Raw genomic sequence first — 23,583 nt, forward strand, 5'->3', positions numbered from 1 at the left:
TTTTTTTTTTCTCTTCCCTACAAAAAGGCACTTCCTTCTTACTGTCGGCTGGAGCTGCAGGCTTGCGGGATCCGTGAAGGAATCCCGGCTCAGTCTGTTTAGTTCCGTGTGTTCGGGTCTCTACTGGAGACTGGAATACAGCGGGGTGAAGGTGGTGAGAGTAAAAGGGCCCGTGAAGGCTAGGTCAGCTGGAGCCGTAAGGTCCTCGCAGCGGCTACAACAGGGAGGAGTGACTGTGTGTGTGAAACTTCGGCCACGGAATTTGGAGTTTGGAGTTTCTGGGGCGAGAAACACTGAGGTCCAGTGACATCTGAGGTCGTGCGAATGTGCAAACTTTTGTGTGACCACGTCGCGTTTTATGTTCTCGTGACTGATTCTGACCTTGCATTTTTGTCAGAGACGGTGTGCGTGTATATTCGTTCTTTCTGGACTTCTCGATTGTGACTATGACAGTGTTATTGGAGTAAATGACCTGGGATCGTGAGTGAAAAATAGTGTGGCCAGACCGCCTGGATTCTAAACAGACTTGGTCTTACTAGCTGTGTCATCTTACACTAGCTACTTAACTGCTCTATGCCTTTAGTCTTTTTTTTTTTTTTTTTTTGGCAGAGCCTCCCTTTGTTGCCCAGACTGGAGTGCAGCGGCGCGATCCTTGCTCACTGTAGCCTCGAACTCCCGGGCTCAAGCGATTCTCTGCCTCAAGCCTTCCGAGTAACCTACAAACACGGAACACCCGGCCTGGCTGATTTTTTTTTTTTAATTGTTAGTAAAGATGAGGTCTCGCTATGTTGCCCAAGCTGGTCTCGAACTCCTGAGCAAGTTATCCTCCCGCCTGGGCCTCACAAAGTGCTGGGGTTACAGGCATGAGCCGCACGGGGCCGGTCTTAATACCTTTAATAAAAAGATAAGAAGCTGGACGCGGTGGCTCACGCCCGTGATCCCAGCACTTTGGGAGGCTGAGGTCGGTGGATCATCCGAGGTCAGGAGTTCTTTTTTTTTTTTTTTTTTTTTTTTCTTGGAGACAGAGTCTTGCTCTGTCGCCCAGGCTGGTGTACACTGGCGCTATCTCCGCTCACTACAACCTTACCCTCCCGGGTTTAAGCAATTCTCCTGACTCAGCCTCCTGAATAGCTGGGATTACAGGCGCGTGCGCCTGGCTAATTTTTTTGTATTTTTAGTAGAGACGTAGTTTCACTATATTGGCCAGGTTGGTCCCCAACTCCTGACCTCAAGTGATCCTCCCGCCTCGGTCTCCCAAAGTGCTAGGATTACAGGCGTGAACCACGGCGCCCAGCACGAGGGTAGCGAGCTGGGAGACTGGCAGGAACGTAGTGCGCTTGCGCAGCATATCTCCTGGCCCCCACCAACTTTTTTCGGGTATCCAGCACAATTCTAGGAATTCGCCTCCCACCCACTTTGTGTAGACGCGCCAGCAGTGCGTTCCCACGCACAAACCTTTTTCCTGAGGCCAACCCGCTGTTCTCAACTCCCCGCCCTTGGTTGCTAAGGGAGGCGCGCGGAGCGCCCGTGCCTGCGCACTTCCATACCAGTCCGTGTAGTGTGACGCTGGGCCCCGTTCCTGTAGCCAAGCCAGGCTCGGAGCTGCAGGGAATCCGGACTTTGGGGCTCCAGGCTGGAAGGCCGGGGAGAGGCCAGCGTGGGAGAGCCTACTGGGAAGGAGGCGACATCACGAACTCCGCGCGGAGCTGCACCGCTGCTGTCATATCCTGCGGCCCTGCGACCTTTTCTACTGCGGACTACGTTTCCCAGCGGCCCCCGCGAGAGCTGGGCCGGCGGCCCCTTTGTGTCCTCCGGCGGCGGAGGCAGCTGAGGCGCTTCTTTCCGGGCCCGCGGGTGCTGGGTTCCCTCCAACTCAGGGTAGGGGTGAGAGCAAAGTGGAGATTCCCCTTGCCTTCGGGGCGGGAATGGGATCTTCCCGCAGTTCAGTTCTGCAGGTAGGGAGTAGACTGAAGAGTGGCTTGTGGGTCTCTGGAAGTTCGTTCCAGGCCCTCTGTGTGACTCCGGTACGAGCGGAGGTTGCTACCGTTCAGTGCGAGGCTGTCACCGCTTGTGCCTGTCCGCGTCCTGTGTGACTGGGTGCGAGGGAGTCAATGGCACCGTGGAGTGTGAGGCTGAGTTAGGGCGGGAGCGGGCGAGTGTTCGCTGACCCCCGTTGGGCCGATACCCGCAGCCTCTTTGTGACTGGATTGTGATTGTCACTTGTGATAGATACCCTGGTGTCTGAGCCTTGCCGGTATGGGAAAGGGTGCCCTTGTCAGGCAGCCCATACCCATGGCCTCTGACTGGACTGTGGCGTGCGTAAGACGGTGGCTGGCATTGTAGTTTTTCACACACTGGGTACGTCAGGGAATGCGTGAGAGACTGTGTGCCACCGAGAGGCTTTTAAAGCCAGCCAAGTCATATCAATGTGCCACCAAGTTTCAGAATCACTGATCTTACTGGAGAGGATTGTGGGGTCAGGTACTCTTTTATTTGACCTTGGTGCTGTTATTTATTAGTTCTGTGTCTTTTTGTAAAAGCTTACATTCCTCTAAGACGGTATTTGTAAAACCTAACAACAGTTAAGCTGAGGAATTAAAAAATGATTTAGGCAGCCAGGTGCGGTGGCTCATGCCTGTAATCCCAGCACTTGGGAGGCTCAGGCGGGAGGATCACCTGAGGTCGGGAGTTCAAGACCAGCTTGACCAACATGGAGAAACCCGTGTCTACTAAAAATACAAAATTAGCTGAGCGTGGTGGTGAATGCCTGTAATCCCAGCTACTCGGGAGGCTGAGGCAGGAGAATCACTTGAACCCGGGAGGCGGAGGCTGTGGTAAGCCGAGGTCAGGCCATTACACTCCAGCCTGGGCAACAAGAGGGAAACTGTGTCTCCAAAAAAAAAAAAGATTTAGGCATGAGTTAAATTGTATGCAAACAAATTCCTAGGTCTCCATTATGCTCTCTCTATTGGAGGGAAGGTTGCAGGAAGAGGAAAGAAGCCTAAAAAGTCTAGACTGGTGACTCTGGATGCTGCAAGAAAAGCCTAGTTTCTCATGTTCTTTTCCCCATCTCAGTCATCTGAGGCCACTGCTATTTCCCAAGAGAAGAGCCAGGAGGAAGGAAGAATGGCTGTTGGGCTTCTTAAAGCCATGTACCAGGTGCGTTGGTGTTTTCTTTCTTCCCTGAATATCTTGTCTGCTTTTCAGAACAAGCAGATATTAATTTTGCTTCTGCTGAAATGTTTCTGGGTAACCAGTCGTGTCACTTATCAACACTCTCCATTGGATTCCTGTCTCATTCAAGATAAATGCTTAAATCCCTGTCTTGACCTGCAGGGCCCTGCATAATCTGGTCCCTGACTCTCCCTCTGACCCCGTGTTTAACTCAGTAACTCAGTTCCAGCAACACCAGCTTCCTTGTAATGTTGTGAGTACATTCTTAACGTATGGCCTCACACTTGCTATTCTCTCTGCCTGGGATACTGCCCTCAGATATGGATACAGACCAACTTCCTCACTGTAGTCTCTAAGCAAACATCATTCATTCAGATTTTTAGTGAGCACCCATTACCACTGGGTGTCACAGGGCTTAGTTCCTCATCCTGTTCTCTATCTACACTTACTACCTTGGTAATCTCATCCTGTCTCATAGCTTCAAATGCCATGTACATTATGCCAACAACTACCAAATTGTATACAGCCCAAACGTCTCTTGAACTCTAGACTGTATATCTGACTGCCTACTAAACATCTTCATTTGGTTGCATAAGAGATATCTCAAATGCAAACATTTTACAAACGGAGTGAAATGAGGCATTGGCGGTTTTGGAGCATGAGTGACGTGAACTGATTTTCATTTTAGTAGGATTACTCTGGCTGCTACTGAGAAAAAACTGAATAGGACAAAGATAGAATCAGGGAACTCAACTAAAAGCTAACTCAACTAAAAGGAACTCAACTTAAGCTAAAAATCTTCCATCAGGAAATTCTGTTGGTTCTAACTTCAAAATATATCCAGAATCAGACTACTTTTTTTTTTTTTTTTTTTTTTTGAGACAGAGTCTTGCTCTGTTGCCAGGCTGCAGTGCAGTGGTGCGATCTTGGCTAGCTGCAACCTCTAGCTCCCAGGTTCAAGCGATTCTCCCACCTCAGCCTCCTGAGTAGCTAGGACTATAGGTACTACCACGCCCAGCTAATTTTTGTATTTTTAGTAGCAACAGGGTTTCACCATGTTGGCTAGGCTGGCCTCGATCTCTTGACCTCATGATCGACCTGCCTCAACCTCCCAAAGTGCTGGGATTACAGGTGTGAGCCACTGCACCTGGCCCAGACTACTTTTTACTATCACCACTGCTTCCATTATGTTCTGAACCATCGACTCTCAGCTGTGTTTCTGTGGTACTCTCCTAACTTGTCTCTCTACATCTACTCTTGTTCTCCTTTAGTCTGTTCTCAGTGGAGCAGCCAAAGCGATCCTGTTAACACCTAAATCATATGATGCCATTCTTTATAGGCAGGGGGTGGGTGGAAATAATAGGGAGCATAGACAACTCTTAAAAAGTAGCTGTAAGAGAAGGAGAGAAATGGGTGGTAACTGAAGGAGAAAGTCTAATTGACAAGGTTTCAGGACAATGGATATATGTTGGCAGGCTGAAGTTAAAGATTCAGTAGAAAGGGAAATTTGAAGATGAATAGAGAAAAAGCAATTGCTGGAACAACGTGCTTAGGTAGGTAAGAGGAGCTGAGTGTTTGGTCTTTTCTAGAAAAGTGGGTTGTTCAATTATAGGAGAAGGGCATGTTAGGGTGTATAAGCACAGGTGCAGGTGGATGTGTAGATGTAGCGGGAGTTTGTGGAAGTTCTCTTTGAATGGGTTTTGTTTTCTCAGTGAGAGAATAAGCAAGATTGTCCACTGAGAGTGAGCATGGGGAAGAAGATCTTAAAGGTATGAAGAGAGAGGGGACAGTATCAAACGGTCATTTAGCAAAAGGCTGAACGGACTAGGGAAATGTATCATGCAGCATTTCGGCCCACATGAGGTTAAGTGATCATGAATTTAAAGTGAGACTAATTAGTATGGCTGGTATGATTTTCTCCTGCAGAGTTCAGCTATGCAGAGTATGGGCACAGAGTAAGCAGAAAGATGGCTGCAGTTTAACCAAGTGAGTACGTTCAGTGAGAGAGGGAAGGCAAAGGCATATGATGGGAGTGATTATAACAGATGATTATAATCTGTTATAATAATCTGTGCTGGGAAGTGAGAGTACTCAGGGATGAGGAACAGTGAAAAAGTGGTAAAAAGTGGTAAGATCAATGAGTTGTACTTCTCCAGAATTTGACTTCCGGTGGAGTCAGATAACTATCCAGTTTGGGGTATCATAGGGCAAGAGTTGAGAACCAGGAGACAGAGGCTGGGCATGGTGGCTCACGCCTGTAATCCTAGCACTTTGGGAGGCCAAGGTGGACAGATTGCCTGAGGTCAGGAGTTTGAGACCAGCCTGGCCAACATGGTGAAACCCCATCTCTACCCAAAATACAAAAAAAATAAATAAATAAAATTAGTCGGGCGTGGCAGTGGGCACCTATAATCCCAGCTACTTGGGAGGCTGAGGCAGAAGTGCTTGAACCTGGGAGGCTGAGGTTGCAGTGAGCCGAGATCGCACCATGGCACTTCAGCCTGGGCAACTAGAGTGAGACTTCGTCACAAAAAGAAGAGATATAGGTGATAAAAGTCAGAGTGGGATAATTGAGGTTATGAAGGGTTTGGTACTGACTGGTAATGACAAGATCTGTGTCATGGCCATGGAAGTGAATGACTGTAGCAGTGTGGAGGGTAAGGCCACTAGAGGAGAGAGGGGTCAGAGAACCGAGAGGCCCGATTGTGGGGAGTATTATTTATGTAGATATTGAAGAGACCGAAGAATGATAGGAATGACATTAAAGAGAGTGACAGTGAGCCAGGTGCTGAAGAATTTAAGGAATGACAGAGAATTGGTATCTATAATGACAGAGAATTAGTAGATAGCTATCACAAGGAGGGATTGTGATTGACATATTCTAATTTCTTGATATTGAAAACTAGATGTCTTTTAGGGAAGAGGAAATGGCCTGGAAACCAGAGCAAAGAGGTGGCCTGCCTCACCTTCAGGTGCTGTGGCAGTAGGAACGTGGGGAATAAAACAGTCATCAGTGACAGGGCGTGAGGGGAAGTCATCCTCTCAGCTGGAGACCATGTTTCTTTAAGAGCAAAAAGAGAACAGTAAAAAGTGGGAACTGTGGTTTTGCTTCAGACTGGTTTGATGATAATTGTGAATAGATTTTGAAACCAAGTATTATCATCATTTGTTAGGGGTCAAATATTTTAAGAATAGAATTTAAGCTCCTATGTTGACATTGAAATTCTTTGTTGACTATAAAGAATCAGTGGAATATGTGTGTTATATATAAATATTTATAAATTTATTATATGTATTTATATAAGCTAAGGACACCATTTTAGGAAGTATGTATACCATATAAACTCTACTGTTCGCAGCAGGAGAGAGGGAGAGGTTTACCTACTTCATATAATTAAGTTAGAAAAAAGATTACTAAGTGTTGAAGAATTTTGCTTCTGTAGAGATAGCTCTTTCTTTTCATTTTGTTTCATTTTTGAGACAAGGTCTTGCTGTGTTGCCCAGGCTGGAGTGCAGTGGCACAATCTCAGCTCACTGCAACCTCTGCCTCCCCGATTCAAACAATTCTCCTGCCTCAGCTTCTGGAGTGGGATTATAGGGTTATAGGTGCGTGCCAGCAGGCCCAGCTAATTTTTGTATTTTTTTAGTAGAGACAGGGTTTTACCATGTTGGCCAGGCTGGTCTGGAACTCCTGACCTCAAGTCATAAGCCCGCCTCAGCCTCCCCTAATAGGTGTGAGCCACCCCACCCAGCCCAGAGACAGTTTCTTTAACGGTAACAAAATTGTGTCAAATGTAAAAAGTTACATTGACAGGTTTTAATTTTGTAAAAAATTTTGTAAAAAATTAAATTAATACTTATATAATGTATGTTTGTTTCATCAGCAAGTGGTCACATTATAGAAACCTGGAATCCAAAGGCATGACAGCAGCTTTTTTTCAGATGGAGTCTCGCGCTGTCACCCAGGTTGGAGTGTAGTTGCATAATCTTGGCTCACTGCAATCTGTCTCCTGGGTTCAAGCAATTCTCCTGCCTCAGCCTTCTGAGTAGCTGGGACTACAGGCATGCACCACCACAGCCAGCTAATTTTTGTATTTTTAGTAGAGACAGGGTTTCACCATGTTGGCCAGGCTGGTATCAAACTCCTGACCTCAGATAATCCAACCACCTTGGCCTCCCAAAGTGCTGGGATTATAGGCGTGAGCCACCACGCCCAGCCAACAGTCAGGTTTTTCAGAACTTTCTCTAATCCCAGTAGGCAGCAGCAATATTATGAGTACAACACCTATTTATTTACACAAAATTTTGAGAACTCTGGATTAGAGTATTTGAATTTTAATGGAATTGATGCCCTGCTCTGCTTGGTCTAGCACAGTTTTCAGAGATATAGTGAATACTTTCTGGGATCATTTTTGATCCCTTTCTAGCTTCTTGAAATTTTCTTCAAACCACTCATTGATTAATTCAACTTAGTCAATATCTGAATGCCTCACATGTGCCAGATTCTATTCTGTACCTGGGAATAAAGCAGTGACCAAAACATACTCTGTCCTCATGGAGCTGAAATTTTATAAAGTTGAGGAGGGTGAAGAACAGGCCATGAATAAAATAATTAACTGCTGTGGAGAAAAATAAAGCAGGGTTAGGGAATAGGGAATTGGGGTAGGAATACTGCTATTTTATACTGGAATAATCTGAGGCATACAAAGGGTCTGAATATAAATACGATAACATGGTTATATATTTGAGGATGTAATATCAGAGAGAGCCCAGTGTGCCCAGGGCAGAGTAAATGAGGTGAATATGGTTCTTTCATTTGTTTCATGTCAGGAGTTGGTGACCTTCAGAGATGTGGCTGTAGACTTCTCCCAAGAGGAGTGGGATTGTCTGGATTCTTCTCAAAGACATCTGTATAGTAATGTGATGCTGGAGAACTACAGGATCTTGGTATCACTGGGTAAGGATATCTTCTTGCAAAATTGAGCTTCTGCTCAAAAGGGGCTCTTTGCTACCACTATTGTGAGTTTTTGGATAACATCTGCAAAGTTTTGCTGAATGTCTACTGCCTGTGCCAAACAAATGGCTTAGTGTTTATGGATTTGGCAGTGAACGTATTCTTGGCTTATGCTGGGGAAGCTTCATCTTCCTTATCCTTCTAATGCATGTCCTTTTCCTGGATGATCAAAGGATTGAATGTGAGTTTGGAATATCCGCTGCATGAACAAATTCTATTTTTTTCCATATATTGCAGGACTTTGCTTTTCCAAACCAAGTGTGATATTATTGTTGGAACAAGGAAAAGCACCCTGGATGGTGAAGAGAGAGCTGACAAAAGGCTTGTGCTCAGGTTAGTGAAGAGGAAATAGGCAAAAATCTTTGCAAGTGACAGCTCAGCCTGACTCAAATGTATCACCTCTTCATTTTTCAGGCTTTCAAGTTCTTCTCCAATGTTCTAGGTCTTCATAGAAATTTGGGGCCTTTTTGGATGTTCTCCCACATTTGTTATTTTTAATTATCTGTCTTCTCTCACTTTGCTGACTCCTTTCTAATAAGTCCCATTTCCTCTCGGTTTCATAAGCCTCTTAGTCTTTAAAAACTATTTTCCTCAGCCAGGCACAGTGGCTCAGGCCTGTAATCCCAGTGCTTTGGGAGGTTGAGGCAAGTGGGTGGATCATCTGAGGTCAGGAGTTTGAGACCAGGCTGGCCAACATGATGAAACCCTGTCGCTACTAAAAATACAAAAAAAAAAAATAAATTAGCTGGGCGTGGTGGTGGGCACCTGTAATCCCAGCTACAGGTGGGATTACACCGGGGAGGCTGAGGCAGGAGAATCCCTTGAACCCGGGAGGCGGAGGTTGTGGTGAGCTAAGATCACGACACTCCAACAAAAATCTATGACTTTTTCTCAGTCATAGATTGACATTATTATTATTATTATTATTATTTGGAGATGGAGTCTTGCACTGTTGCCCAGGCTGGAGTGCAGTGTCACGATCTCGGCTCACTGCAACCTCCACCTCCTGGGTTCAAGGGAGCCTCCTGCCTCAGCCTCCCTAGTAACTGGGATTATAGGTGCCTGCCACCACATCCAACTAATTTTTTGTATTTTTAGTAGAGATGGGCTTTCACTATGTTGGCCAGGCTGGTCTCAAACTCCTGACCTCGTGATCTACCTGCCTCTGCCTTCCAAAGTGCTGGGATTACAGGCATGAGCTACCGTGCCCAGTGACAGATTATTTTTATGAGTGCTTTAAAGAAACTATTCCATGCTTTTCTGGCTTCTGTTCTTGGTATTGAGAAGTCAGTTTTCATTAATACATTCTTTCTTGCAATTTTTAAGAACTTCCTTTTGGTTATTCTGTATTTTTTTTTTTTTGAGATGGAGTCTCTGTCGCCCGGGCTGGAGTGCAGTGGCGCGATCTCAGTTCACTGCAAACTTCGCCTTCTGGGTTCAAGCAATTCTCCTGACTCAGCCTCCCTAGTAGCTAAGACTACAGGTGCTTGCCACCACACCTAGCTAATTATTTATTTTTAGTAGAGACAGGGTTTCACCATGTTGGCCAGGCTGGTGTCGAACTCCTGACCTCAGGTGATCTGCCTGCCTCAGCCTTCCAAAGTGCTGAGGTTACAGGCGTGAGCCACCACGCCCAGCCAGTTATTCTGTATTTTCAATGTGATGTAGCTAGATGTAAATTTCAGCTGTTGGGATTTACTGTGATTTTTTAAATCTGACCATTAATGGGCTCTGGGTAATTATCAGTGATTATCTCTTCACATATTGCCACTCTCCCATTCTCTGTGTTTGTTTTTCCTAAAACTCCAGTTACATGTGCCTAAGACCAAACTCACCAGGGATAAATTGATGCTCCCAGCTTCAGTTCTACCTTACTTAATTGAAAGTACCTTCTAGAGTCTGCTTGACCTCAGAAAGTTTACCTTAATTTCTTGCTAGCTTGGTAATGCAGCTAAAAGAAAGTTTTTAATTCATAAGCTTAAATTTTAAAAATTTTAAGTTTTAAAATCGTAAGCTTTTTTATACCAGAAAGATTTGTCATTATAACTAGTCTGCTATATTGCTGGACTACTCTAGGTACCTCATATAAGTGGAATCATACAATATTTGTCCTTTTGTGACTGGCTATTTCACTTATAATGTCAAGTTATATATATATTATAGCATATGTCAGAATTTCCTCCTAAGGATGAATAATCTGTTGTACATACCACATTTTGTTTATCAGTTATCCATCAATGGACACCTTGACTGCTTATACCTTTTGTATATTGTGAATAATGGAGCTATGAATATGGGTGTGTAAGTATCTCTTTGAATCCCTGCTTTCAGTTATTTTAGGTGTATACTCAGAATTGGAATTGCTAGATTATATGGTAATTTTATTTTTAATTTTTTGAGAAACTGTCATATTATTTCATAGTGGCTGCACTATTTTTATATCCTCATCAACAATGTCCGAATGTTTCACTTTTTTCCATATTCTCATCAACACTGATTTTCCTTTTTTTTTTTTTAATAGTAGCCATCCTAATGGGTGTGAGGTGATATCTTGTGGATTTGGTGTGTGTTTACCTAATGATTAGAATGTTGAACATCTTCTCATGTGCTTGTGGGAATTTGTATATCTTCTTTGGAGAAATGGTTATTCAAATCTGTTGCCTATTTTTGAAATCTTTCTGTTGTTGCTGTTGGATTATATATTTTGAATATTAATCCTTTATCAGATATGATTTGTAAATATTTTCTTCTATTCTGTGGGTTGTCTTTTTACTCTGTTGGTAATGTCCTCTGCTACACCAAAGTTTTAAATTTTGATGTAGTCCAGGTATTTAGTTTTTCTTTTGTTGCCTGTACTTTTGGTGTTATAACCAAGAATGCACTGCCAAATCTAGTGTCATGAGGCTTTTCCCCTGTTTGTTTCTAGGAGCTTTATATTCTTGCTCTTAATCCATTTTGAGTTAATTTTTATGTACATTATAAGATAAGAGTCCAACTTTATTGGCCAGGTGCAGTGGCTCATGCCTGTAAATCCCAGCACTTTGGGAGGCTCAGGTGGGTGGATCCTGAGGTCAGGAGGTCGAGACCATCCTGGCCAACATGGTGAAACCCTGTCTCTATTAAAAATACAAAAATTAGCTAGGTGTGGTGGCGGGCACCTGTAATCCCAGCTACTCAGGCATAATATTGGCCTCATTAAATGAGTTTGGATGTCTTCTCTTCAATTTAGAGTTTGAAGAAGATTAACGTTAATTCTTTTTTAAATGTTTGATAGAATTTACCAGTTAAGCCATCTGATCCTGGGCTTTTCTTTGTTTGGAACTTTTTGATGACTGATACAGTCTTCTTACTGTAGCTCTCTTAAGGTTTTCTGATTCTTTATTATTCATTCTTCATAGGTGTGTGTTTCCAGGAATTTGTCCATTCTATCCCAGACATCCAATTTGCTGGCATATAGTTGTTCATAGTACTCTCTTGTAATCCTTTGTGGTTTCTGTAAAATTAGTAGGAATGTTAGCTTCCTTAATTTCTGATTTGCTTGAGTCTTTTCTCTTTTTTCTTTGTCAGTCTACCTAAACGTTTATGACTTTGTTGATTTTTTTTCAAAGCATAAACTCTTGGTTTTATTGATTTTCTCTTGTTATTCTATTCTCTATTTTGTTTATCACGGCTTGAATATTATTTTTTTCTTTTGCTAACTTTGGATTTAATTTGCATTTCTTTTTCTAGTTTGTTAAAATGTAAAGTTATGTTGTTGATTTGAAATCTTTTTTAATGTAAGTATTTACAGTCATAAAATCCTCTTTGGCACTGTTTTCACTGTATCCCATAAATTTTATATGTTGTGCTTTGGTTTTCATTTGTCATAAGGTATTTTCTAATTTTCCTTATAATTTCTTCTTTGCTCCTTGTTGTGTAAGAGTGTGCTGTTTAATTTTCACATATTTATAGATTTCTCATTCCCCCTTCTGCCATTGGTTTCTAGATTTATTTAATTAATTGTAATCAGATAAGATAGTTGTACGATTTTAATCTTTTTCATTTTTACGTTTGTTTTTTGGCCTAACATATGGTCTATATTAGAGGCATTTTTATTTTTTAATGATCTTCAGGATTTTTTTAAAAAAGACATTCTTGCAAGGAGTTTGTCAGACTCTAAAATCTGAGAGGATAGTGCTCTACAAATCTGCAGTCACTTCAGATGCCAGCCGCAAGTTTGGAAGTCCCCAGGGAACCCTTCACTTCAGCCCACTCTCAGGTTTGGTAATTCACTAGAATAATTCCCAGAACTCAGGAAGGAGCTATATTAAAATGACAGTTTTATTACAGCAAAAGAATACAAATCAGAACCAGCAAGGAGGGATGCCAAGGGCAAGACCTGGAGGGTTTGAAATGCAAAGCTTCTGTTATTCTCAGGGGCCTTCTAGTCATCTCAATAGTTAAAAAATTATTAAATTTTTAAAGAAATATTGCCATACAAAGAAGTTCTGAACTTCAGTGTCCAGAGTTTTTATTGGAATTTTATTATATAGGAATGATCGATTTAATCATTAACTATATGTCTCAGTCTCCAACACTCCTTCCTGTCCCAGAGTTTGATTTAATAATCAAGGTGGCTCAAGGGCTCAACCCTCTAATTACATGATTGATCTTTCTGGCTTGGCTAGCCTCCATCCTGAGTCATATTATTAGCACAAAATATCTAGGGACCTACCAGAAGGCACCTCATTAGTACAAACTATCAGATGTGGCCTGCAGGGCCCACCATGAATTACAAAGATCCTCTTTGGCACTCTTTTCCTACCACTCAGGGCTCAGAGGTTAATTCCTGAGAACCAGAAATAAAGGCCAGCCAGATTCTTTATTACACGATTCTGGAAAAGTTCATTATGAGGCTTTGATTGTAATTGAATAGAAATAATAGATGAATTTAGTGAACATCAATGGATGTACATTGGTGAATCTTCATGTAAAAAAAACAAGGTGTGCATCTTCTCCCATTATTCATACTTTTTGTGGGGAGTTAGGGGGAAGTTCGTCATTTGACTTTTAAAGATTTTGCTCATTTCTTGTTAATTTATTTCTAGGGTATTTTCCCTTGTGGTGGTGGTTGTTGTCAATGTTAAAGATATCTTTCTAATGTTAATTATTTTCTTTATGCTTTCTTCTTTTGCTTTTTACAACTGATTCAAAAATTGGAAAGTAATATTCTTATTAGATAAAGCTATAAAAGTATAAATAATACAGTAATCTCCCTCATAGTTCCTACATTCTTTATGTATCTTTCATTTATCTAATGATTTATTTGTGGTGTTTTGACAAGCTACTACATATACATAATTATTTTTAATGGTTACTATTATTTGTTATTAATAATTTTGGTGACATTTCTTGCCTAATGTATTTCAATACCATGTGTCTCATTGTAATAGTACATTTTATTATTGAAAATGATAATCTTTAAACGAGAGTAATCATTATAAATGAATTTTTTTTTTTTTTAAATAAGGTCTTGTTCTGTCACCCAGGCTGGAGTGCAGTGGTATGATCACTGCTCACTGTAGCCTTGGCCTCCTAGGCTCAAATGATCCTCCTTCTGCAGCCTCCTAAGTAGCTGTGCATACAGGCACACACCACCAAAGCCAGCTTTTTTTGTTTTCTTGTAGAAACGAAGTAGTGCTGTGTTTCCCAGGCTGGTCTCAAACTCCTGGTTCAGGCAGTCTTCTCACCTTAGCCTCTCAAAGTGTTGAGATTACAGGCGTGAGCCATCATGTCCAGCTCAAGTTGATTTTTATTATCATATTATCAAGTTTATATTTTAATATTGTGGTATGAATGTACTGAGCCTTGATTTTTCTTTACATTTGCTCCTTCTTAATCTCTTTTGTCAGTTTCTTCCCTCTTGCCAAATATCTTCATGTTGGAGTGTTGTAAGGTTCTTTTCTTGCCCTTTTTTCTTTTTTTTATCTACACTCATCCTCTTGGTAATTTAGTTTCTTTAAATCCCACCTACCTGCTGACAACTTCCAATTTCAAATCTCGAGCTCAGACCTCTCTCTTAAATTCCAGTGTCACATGTCTATCTATCTGCCTACTCAGCGTCTCCATTTCAAAGTCTAACGAACAGCTTAAATTTAATATTCTTAAAATTGAACTCCAGATCTTCCCTACCTTGCCACACAAACCTGCTATACTCATGGCTTTCCCCACTGTTATTGGTGGCGATTTTATCCTTCCACTGCTCAGACCATAAACTCAGGAGGAATGCTTTTCCCATTTTTTATATCCATTCTAGGTTCAGTTTGTTAGAATATTCTCTTGGATCAGTCTATAAAATACACCTAGGATCTAATCCCCTCACTATTTGTCTGTTGGTATCTCCCAATGTTACCTATCACTTAGCTGGCCTAGTATAATAATAGTTTTCCTTGCTTTTCTCCTTGTTTTCCACCTTCCAGTGATTTCATGGAATAGCAACCAGATATTACTCCTCTACTGAGCCCACTACAATGTGTGTCCATCTGTGTTAGGCTGTTCTTGCACTGCTGTAAAGAAATACAATACCTGAGACTGGGTAATTTCTACGGAAAGAGGTTTAATTGGCTGTCAGTTCTGCAGGCTGTACAGGAAGCACAGTGGCATCTTCCTCTCAGGAGGTCTCAGGAAGCTTCCAGTCATGGCAGAAGGTGAACGGAGAGCAGGCATATCACTTGGCAAAAGCCAGGAGCACAGGAGAGAGGCGGGAGGTGCCACATACTTTTAAAGGACCAGCTGTCATGAGAATTCACTCACTGTCATGACAGTATCAACAGGATGATACTAAACCATTCATGAGGAATCCACCCCCATGATCCAGTCACTTCCCACCCGGCCCGACCTCCAGCATTGGGGATTACATTTCAAGATGAGATCTGGATGGAACTACATTACCATCTGATATGGTTTGGCTCTGTGTCCTCATCCAAATCTCATCTTGAAGTATAATCCCCATGTGTTGAGGAAGGGACCTGGTGGGAGGTGATTGGAACATGGGGGCAGTTTTCCCCATGCTGTTCTCATGATATTGAGGAAGTTCTCACAAGACTTGATGCTTTAAAAGTGGCAGTTTTCCCTGTTTCCTCTCTCTCTCTTTCTCTCTCTCTCCATCCCTCACTTCTTCCTTCCCTCTCTCTCCTTCTTTCCAGCCACCTTATAAAGAAGATGCCTGCTTCCCCTTCACCTTCTGCCATGATTGTAAGTTTCCTGAGGCCTTCCTAGCCATGCAGAACTGTGAGTCAGTTAACCCTCTTTTGTTTATAAATTACCCAGTCTCAGGTAGTGTCTTTATGGCAACGTGAAAACAAACTGATACACTACCCGTCTCAGAGTAAAAGACAAATTCCTTAGAAGGCCTGTGAAGGTTAAATACTGTCATTACCTTTCACTTCCTGACTTTATATCCTGCCACCCCCTCTATAGACACACTGCCCTTCTTATTATTCCCTAAACGTAGTAGACATGCTTTTAACGTTTGAAGCCATTAAACCAGCTGCTGCTTCTTCCCTGAATGCTTTTTCCCCAGAAACTTGAATGACTGACTTCTTCACTTTTTTCAAATCTTAGCTTAAGTGTGAACTTATTAATGATTCCTAGCTCTAATTTCATCAGTACTCCTGATATCCCCTACCCTGATTTTCTTTATCTGATGCACTTTAGTATCTTCTAACATAAAATAAAATTTACTAATCACTTATTTTCTGTCTCTTTTAAGAAAATAACATCCCTGAAGGTAAGGATCTTTGTTTTTTGATATTAAAAGCATCAGAAAAGAATTTGGCACAAGATAAATATTTGTTCAGTGAATGTTCTTGAATGAAGCAGCTATAAGAATGGAGACTATTTCAGTGTCTGTTTTCCTAATACAGGCATAACATTGTAACCCACTCTGGCCACATCTCTAATTTCTTCCTGCCCTGAGATTTACTGATTTTTCTTTTATAATTCTAATCTTTCCTCCTTCGGTTTCTGTATGACCTGTTTTGAGTTTCTCTTCTTGTATACTTCAGAACTGCAAAAGCCAATATTCTTGTGGGTTTTACTTGCCATTAAATTGACATTTTACTTTACAGACGTACTTTCTCAAATGTACTTTCGAATACTCAATAGAGGAGACATTTTTTCTTATTATTACTTTTCAGGCTGGGAGCCTCTATGTGAGACTGAAGAAATAACCCCAAAGCAGGACTTTTATAAAGAACATCAATCCCAGCAGATAATAGAAACACTCACAAGGTATAACCTTGAGTACTCCAGTTTGAGAGAAGAATGGAAATGTGAGGGCTATTTTGAGAGGCAACCAGGGAATCAGAAGGCATGTTTCAAGGAAGAGATAATCACTCATGAAGAAGCCCTTGTCGATGAAAGAGAACAAGAATATAAATCTTGGGGAAGTTTTCATCAGAACCCACTGCTTTGTGCACAAAAGATAATCCCCAAAGTGGAGAAAGTACATAAACATGATATACATAAGGGAAGCTTTAAAAAAAATTTAATGGGTATTAAGCCCAAGAGTGTCTGTGCAGAGAAGAAACTTTTGAAATGTAAAGACTGTGAAAAAGTCTTCAGCCAGAGTTCATCCCTTACTCTTCATCAAAGAATTCATACTGGAGAGAAACCCTATAAATGTATAGAGTGTGGAAAAGCCTTTAGCCAGAGATCAAATCTTGTTCAACATCAGAGGATTCACACTGGAGAAAAACCCTATGAATGTAAGGAATGTAGGAAAGCCTTCAGTCAGAATGCACATCTAGTTCAACATCTGAGAGTTCATACTGGAGAAAAACCTTATGAATGTAAGGTATGTAGAAAGGCCTTCAGCCAGTTTGCCTACCTTGCCCAACATCAGAGAGTTCATACAGGAGAGAAACCCTATGAATGTATTGAATGTGGGAAAGCATTTAGCAACAGATCATCCATTGCTCAACACCAGAGAGTTCATACTGGAGAGAAACCCTATGGATGTAATGTGTGTGGGAAAGCATTTAGCCTTCGTGCATACCTTACTGTACATCAGAGAATACATACTGGAGAGAGACCCTATGAATGTAAGGAATGTGGGAAGGCCTTCAGCCAGAATTCACATCTTGCTCAACATCAGAGAATTCATACTGGAGAAAAACCTTATAAGTGTCAGGAATGTAGGAAAGCATTCAGCCAGATTGCCTACCTTGCTCAGCATCAAAGAGTTCACACTGGAGAGAAACCCTATGAATGTATAGAATGCGGGAAGGCTTTTAGCAATGACTCATCCCTTACTCAACATCAGCGAGTTCATACTGGAGAGAAACCTTATGAATGTACCGTTTGTGGAAAGGCTTTTAGTTACTGTGGATCCCTTGCCCAACATCAGAGAATTCATACCGGAGAGAGACCCTATGAATGTAAAGAATGCAAAAAAACCTTCAGGCAGCATGCACACCTTGCTCATCATCAGAGAATTCACAATGGGGAGTCACTGTCACCACCCAACCCAGTCAATCACCAAGTCCTATAGATCCTGTGTCCTAAATATTTCTAGAATTTATACACTCTTTTTTTTATCTTTAATATTGTTACTTTGGTCTGATTCATCTCACTCTGATTACTATATAGCTTTCAAACAGGTCTTCCTGTATTTATTTTTTCTACCTTTCAATCCATTTCCCACAATGCATTCAAACTGATTTTTTTTTTCTTTTTAAGACAATGTCTTGCTTTGTTGCCCAGGCTGGAGTGCAGTGGCTTGATCTCAGTTCACTCCAGCTTCTGCCTCCCAGCCTCTGCCTCCAGGGTTCGAGTAGCTGGGACTACAGACATGCACCACCATGCCTGGATAATTTTTGTATTTTTTAGTGGAGTTGGGGTTTTGCCATGTTGGTCTCAGGCTGGTCTCGAACTCATGATCTCTCTCTCTTTTTCTTTTTCAGAGACAGAGTCCTGTTCTGTCACCCAGGCTGGAGTGCAATGGCATGCTCTTGGCTCACCGCAGCCTCCATCTCCTGGGTTCAAGTGATTCTCCTGCCTCAGCCTCCCAAGTAACCAGGATTATAGGTGGGCGCCACCACGCCTGGCTAATTTTTGTATTTTTAAGTAGAGACAGGGTTTCACCATGTTGGTCAGGCTGGTCTCAAACCCCTGACCTCATGATCTGCCTGCCTCAGCCTTCCAAAGTGCTAGGATTACAGGCATGAGCCACCACACCCTGCTTCAAACTCCTGATCTCAAGCAATCTGTCTGCCTTGGCCTCCCAAAGGGCTAGGATTACAGGCACAAGCCACCACGCCCAACCTCCAATTGTTCTTTTTAAAGTACAAGAAAACACATTTACTATCTTCAGTTAAAACTTCTTTTTTTGTTGTTAACTCTTCTTAGACTAACATTCACAGCCTTTAAAATTGTGAGGCTTTTTGTTATCTGGTTCTTACACACCATTCAGCCTTATTTTATTCCAATCTTCTTCTTTGGGCACTAGGTACTTCCCAGGACTAAGAGCTTAGATTCTGGAAAATCGCAGCTCTGCCACTACTATGACATTGTGTGACTGTAAGCAACTTGCTTATCTAAACCTCAGGGTTTTCTTTAATTCTTAAAATAGGAATAATAAGGGATACTGTATCGTAGAAATGTAAGAAGTGAAATAGTTTCTGTTGTAGATGCATATTGAATGAGAAATTTGCATGTAAAAGTACTTCATATAGTCTGTCAAATATTGCAGATGTTCAATAAATGGTAATAGCTAGCATATATTGAGTGCCCACCGCACATCAGGCACTGTCTTACATACTCTAGAAATGTTAACTGATTTACTCCTCACAACCAAAACAAGATTCCTTATTGGACAAAGTAGAGCATTCCTGCAAAACACCAGTTTAGAATTTGGAAAATCTGAAAATTTTAGAACATAAATGTCAGTCTTTGTTCTGTAGCTGAGTAGTTCATATAAACTCAGGTATTGGAACGATAACAATAATAGCCAGTTTTAGGAAGTTTCTAAAGATAATGAATTGGACAAGCCAATTAAAATAAGAAAAATATAATTCACTGGGGAGAATGCAGAACCTACATTTAGATCAAGGAAGGAATAGAAATGGTGACAATTACCTAAAAAAAATCAATAAAATAAACACAGAAATTCATGTGGTCCCTTTAAAAAGGCACCACATCCTGGCCGGGCACGGTGGTCTATGCCTGTAATCCCAGCACTTTGGAAGACCAAGGTGGGCAGATCACAAAGTCAGGAGTTCAAGACCAGCCTGGCTAACATGGTGAAACCCCATCTCTACTAAAAATACAAAAATTAGTTGGGCGTAGTGGCGCATGCCTGTAATCCCAGCTAATGAGGAGGCTGAGGCAGGAGAATTGCTTGAACCTAGAAGGTGGAGGATGCAGTGAGCATCCAGCCTGGATGACGGGGAGAGACTCTGCCTCAAAAAAAAAAAAAAACTTCTTGTTCTGAAAACAATGCCAATCAATTTGTAATGAGATTACAATATTGCGATAACAAGGGAAATAAATGTCCTGCCACACAAAAAAAAAAAAAAAAAAAAAAAAAAAAAAAAGAAAAAAAAAAAAAAAAAAAAAAAAAAAAAAAAAAAAAAAAAAAAAAAAAAAAAAAAAAAGAGGCACCACACCCAGGTAATTGTATGGGTAAATTCAGGTAATTTAAAAGCATGCAAAGTGTTCTATACTATAGAAAATAATGTAAAGTTAAAAATTTTTTTTAATCCAGTGATTGCAAAATTGAAATCAAAAGGGATTAAGGGAAGAAAACAACAGACAGATATACATATATTAATATAGGCATTCATTCTGTTAATATTGAGTAATTACTATTTGTCAGACACTGTTTTAGGTATGAGGAAATGACAGTGAGCAATACAAAGGCCACATTCCCATGGAGTTAAATTCCAGAGGCGGAGACAGTTAAATTAATACTTAAATATAAAACAGTAGATTCTCTAAACCCAGAAAACTGAAGAACAACAAGAAAATAAGGAGCATTATATAGCCTAGACTGCAGAGACTGAAGATAAAGTTGGCAATTTTTCCTAATTAACAAATTCACTGTAATTTCAGCCAAAATGTTTCATTGTATTTCTTCCCCTTTAGCTTCACAAGTTTGTTCTGAAATTTTTCTATGAGGTATAAATTCTTAAGAACAGCAAGAAAATTATCGAATCTCCTTGTAGAAACTGCATATGATGACGGTTCAAACCAGCAGAGAAAGATTTGATTTGGGGGTATTAGGATAATTATATACCTCACTAGTAGTAAGGGAAATGCAAAATAAAATCACAGTGAACTATTTCAAAATCCTCACATTAGCAAAAGCATTAGAGTGCCAATTACTGGAAAGATGTGGAGCAATAGGAACACTCATACGGTGCTACTAGAAGTAGTTGTATTTAGCATAATTTGGTAATGTCTAGTCAAGTGGAAGATGTGAATAATCTTTGACCCAGCAATTCCATGTTTAAATCTCTACATAGTCTCTCCTTGTGAGAATGAAAAGTTGAAAGCAATCTAACCATTAGGCTAAATACAAGATAGAATACAAATTAAAATGAATAATGAGATATTTCTGTCAACATGGGTAAAACTCAAAAATAGCCTTATTGAACTACAGAGTATTTTGTAAACATAGTATACCATATACAATTTGAAAACATGCTAATTAGTGTTATGTATATTTTTGATGGCTAAATAGTATATAAAAAGAATCCATAAAATAATCCTCAGATTCAGAACCACGGTGACCCACAGGGAGAAAGAAAAATGAGACTGGGGAAAGGATGCAAATGAAAATATCTTTAATTGTTTCTTTCAAAAATAAGCAAATACTGTATAGCCAATTCTTATACTTTGATAAAGCTGATTGTGAGTATATGAGTCAGTTGTTACTCTGTCTTTCTGTATATTTAAACTATTTCATAATGCAAAAAAATAAAGAACATTTAAAAGATGTTTGCTTCTGTCAGTTCTCTTCTGTCTTTTTTGAGATGGAGTCTCACTCTGTCACCCAGGCTGTAGTGCAGTGGCATGATCTTGGCTCACTGCAACCTCTATCTCCTGGGTTCGAGCGATTTTCCTGCCTCAGCCTCCCAAATAGGTGGGAATGCAAACACGTGCCACCTCACCCAGCTAATCTTTAGTAGAGACCACGTTTCACCATGTTGGCCAGGCTGGTCCTTCTGACCTCAGGTGATCTGCCTGCCTTGGCCTCTGAAAGTGCTGGGATTATAGGCGTGAACCATTGCACCCATACTGTCAGTTATGTTCTTACAAGTCCTCAGGTGTGCCACTGGTGTTCCTGTATTCACCATTTTCTTCAGAAAGAAGCTTACATATGGTCTATTTCCAGAGGTGACCATTTAACAATTTTAAGACTACCTTTCCATGTTTGACTGGTTTGAGAATGATGCTTTATGCTAATGGTTTTATAAGCCTAATTTTTCCATCATCATTCTTAACTGTTTTCAGCACCCCATTGTATATGCATCATGATTTGATAATTTCTCTTTGTGTACTAAGTGTCCAGAATTGTGGGCCAATTACTATCTTTTCTGATCAATTTTCTATCAATTTTCTCAGATGTTAAAGGGAGATAATTCTTTGTTTTAGAACTGTTACATGCATTTGTCAAAATACATGTGAAATTTACAGCAGTATTTAGTAAAAGTTATTATTTTATAAAATATACGGGAGGGTGTAAGGAAACTGGGGAAGAGAAATGACATGAAGCCATTACAGTAGAAGCAGGCAGTGGAGACTAAAATTTACTTCAGACAGGCAGCATGCAGAAACAAAAATACACAGTAACTCTGGATTTTAAAATGTATGCGTAACAACTTAGTCACTGTGATTATAATCAACATCCAGCAGAATTTGTTGATAGCCTCACATTTTTAGTATATTTTTCTCATTTATAAGTCAATGAAAAAATAAGCAATTAAGAATATCAAGGAAATTGTCTACCACTGTTTAAGACAGACCTCAGATATCCATACCTGAATGATGGAAAATATCACTAAGAAACAGGATGGCAGAGTGAGGGATAGGGCTTGTCCACCAGACTCCAACACAGTGAAGTGGAAGGTGAAGCAGGATATTGCCTCTTCCCTATTGCCTCATTGATATCCTGTAGATTGAGATACTTGTGTAATCTGAGCTACAGCCCAGTGTCTTTTTTTTTTTTTTTTTTTTCGAGACGGAGTTTCACTCATGTTACCCAGGCTGGAGTGCAATGGCGCGATCTCGGCTCACCACAACCTCCGCCTCCTGGGTTCAGGCAATTCTCCTGCCTCAGCCTCCTGAGTAGCTGGGATTACAGGCACGCGCCACCATGCCCAGCTAATTTTTTGTATTTTTAGTAGAGACGGGGTTTCACCATGTTGACCAGGATGGTCTCGATCTCTTGACCTCATGATCCACCCGCCTTGGCCTCCCAAAGTGCTGGGATTACAGGCTTGAGCCACCGTGCCCGGCCCCCAGTGTCTTTTTATTTATCTATTTATTGAGACAGAGTCTCACTCTGTTGCCCAGGCTGGAGTACAGTGGGGTGATCTCAGCTCACTGTAACCCCTCTGCCTTCTGGGTTCAAGCGATTCTCCTGTATCAGCTTCCTGAGTAGCTGGGATTACAGGAGTGTGCCACTATGCCCAGCTAATTTTTGTAGTTTTAGTAGAGACGGGATTTCTCTATGTTGGTGAGGCAGGTCTCGAACTCCTGACCTCGTGATTCTCCCACCTCTATCTCCCATTGTGCTGGGATTATGGGCGTCAGCCACTGTGCCCGGCCACCCAGTATCTTAAAGTAGTAAAGAAAATAAAAACTCTGCCTATGTCATAGGTCTCTAGGATGGGGAATATCATATCACTGTGTATAAATCCTATGCTCATGGACAGCTCTGAGGTGAGCTGTATTCACCAGGCAGCCAGTTATTCAACATGGATTATAGACTGGCAAGTGGATACAAAAGCTGGTGGGTATCAAGTGGTACTACTTGTAAAGTGGTTTTATTTGCATTTCCCTGATGACTGATGATGTTGCACATCCTTTCTTGTGTGTATTGGCCATTTGTATATCTTCTTTGGAAAAATGACTATTCTAATCCACTTCCAATTTTAAATTGAATTGCCTTTTTATTGTTGAGCTGTAAGAGGTCTTTGTATATTCTGAATACAAGGACCTTATCAGATACCCTATTTATAAACATTTTCTTCCATTTTGTAGATTGTCCTTTCACTTTCTTGATAGTGCCCTTTGAAGCAAAAAAATAAAATTAAAATTTTTAAAAACCTGTTAATTTTGATACAGTCTAATTTATTTTTTTATTTTCTTCCTTGTCTCTTTGGTATCATAGCTAAGAAACTACTAAC

At 41.0% G+C, this 23,583-nt stretch overlaps 2 protein-coding genes across 10 annotated transcripts in view; one reads left to right on the forward strand and one right to left on the reverse strand.

Moving 5' to 3' along the window:
- The window catches only part of ZNF569 (zinc finger protein 569), a 59,320-nt gene extending 57,743 nt beyond the window's left edge, over positions 1-1,577 (reverse strand). The window contains exon 1 of the mRNA XM_017506421.2: positions 1,456-1,577. The gene's annotated coding sequence lies outside the window, so the exon portion shown is untranslated. The remainder of the gene's footprint in view (positions 1-1,455) is intronic.
- On the forward strand, positions 27-17,830 carry ZNF570 (zinc finger protein 570). 9 transcript variants are annotated; one of them, XM_037730649.1, is made up of 6 exons: positions 1,793-1,878; positions 2,948-3,159; positions 3,337-3,427; positions 8,005-8,131; positions 8,426-8,521; positions 16,366-17,830. In XM_037730649.1, exons 2-6 carry the CDS (start codon positions 3,029-3,031, stop codon positions 17,718-17,720), a joined length of 1,800 nt encoding a protein of 599 aa, XP_037586577.1. In that variant the 5' UTR covers positions 1,793-1,878; positions 2,948-3,028; the 3' UTR covers positions 17,721-17,830. The 9 variants fall into 9 exon arrangements, with proteins under 9 accessions (XP_037586580.1, XP_037586577.1, XP_017361967.1 ...); XM_037730648.1 differs by having other exon boundaries at positions 1,830-2,476; XM_037730647.1 differs by having other exon boundaries at positions 1,830-2,476; positions 3,076-3,159.
- The last annotated feature ends 5,753 nt before the right edge of the window (positions 17,831-23,583 follow it).

Source organism: Cebus imitator, unplaced genomic scaffold, assembly GCF_001604975.1.
Source record: "Cebus imitator isolate Cc_AM_T3 unplaced genomic scaffold, Cebus_imitator-1.0 Scaffold356, whole genome shotgun sequence".
Taxonomy (NCBI): domain Eukaryota; kingdom Metazoa; phylum Chordata; class Mammalia; order Primates; family Cebidae; genus Cebus; species Cebus imitator.

Bases quoted from the DNA above. Each gene is read 5' to 3' on its own strand.
- ZNF570 (XM_037730647.1), top strand. From the start codon at position 2,427: ATGTGCCACCAAGTTTCAGAATCACTGATCTTACTGGAGAGGATTGTG. The intron at 3,160-3,336 runs GTGCGTTGGTGT...CTTGACCTGCAG, and splicing joins TTCTTAAAGCCATGTACCAG to GGCCCTGCATAATCTGGTCC. The intron at 3,428-8,004 runs GTGAGTACATTC...GTTTCATGTCAG, and splicing joins ACCAGCTTCCTTGTAATGTT to GAGTTGGTGACCTTCAGAGA.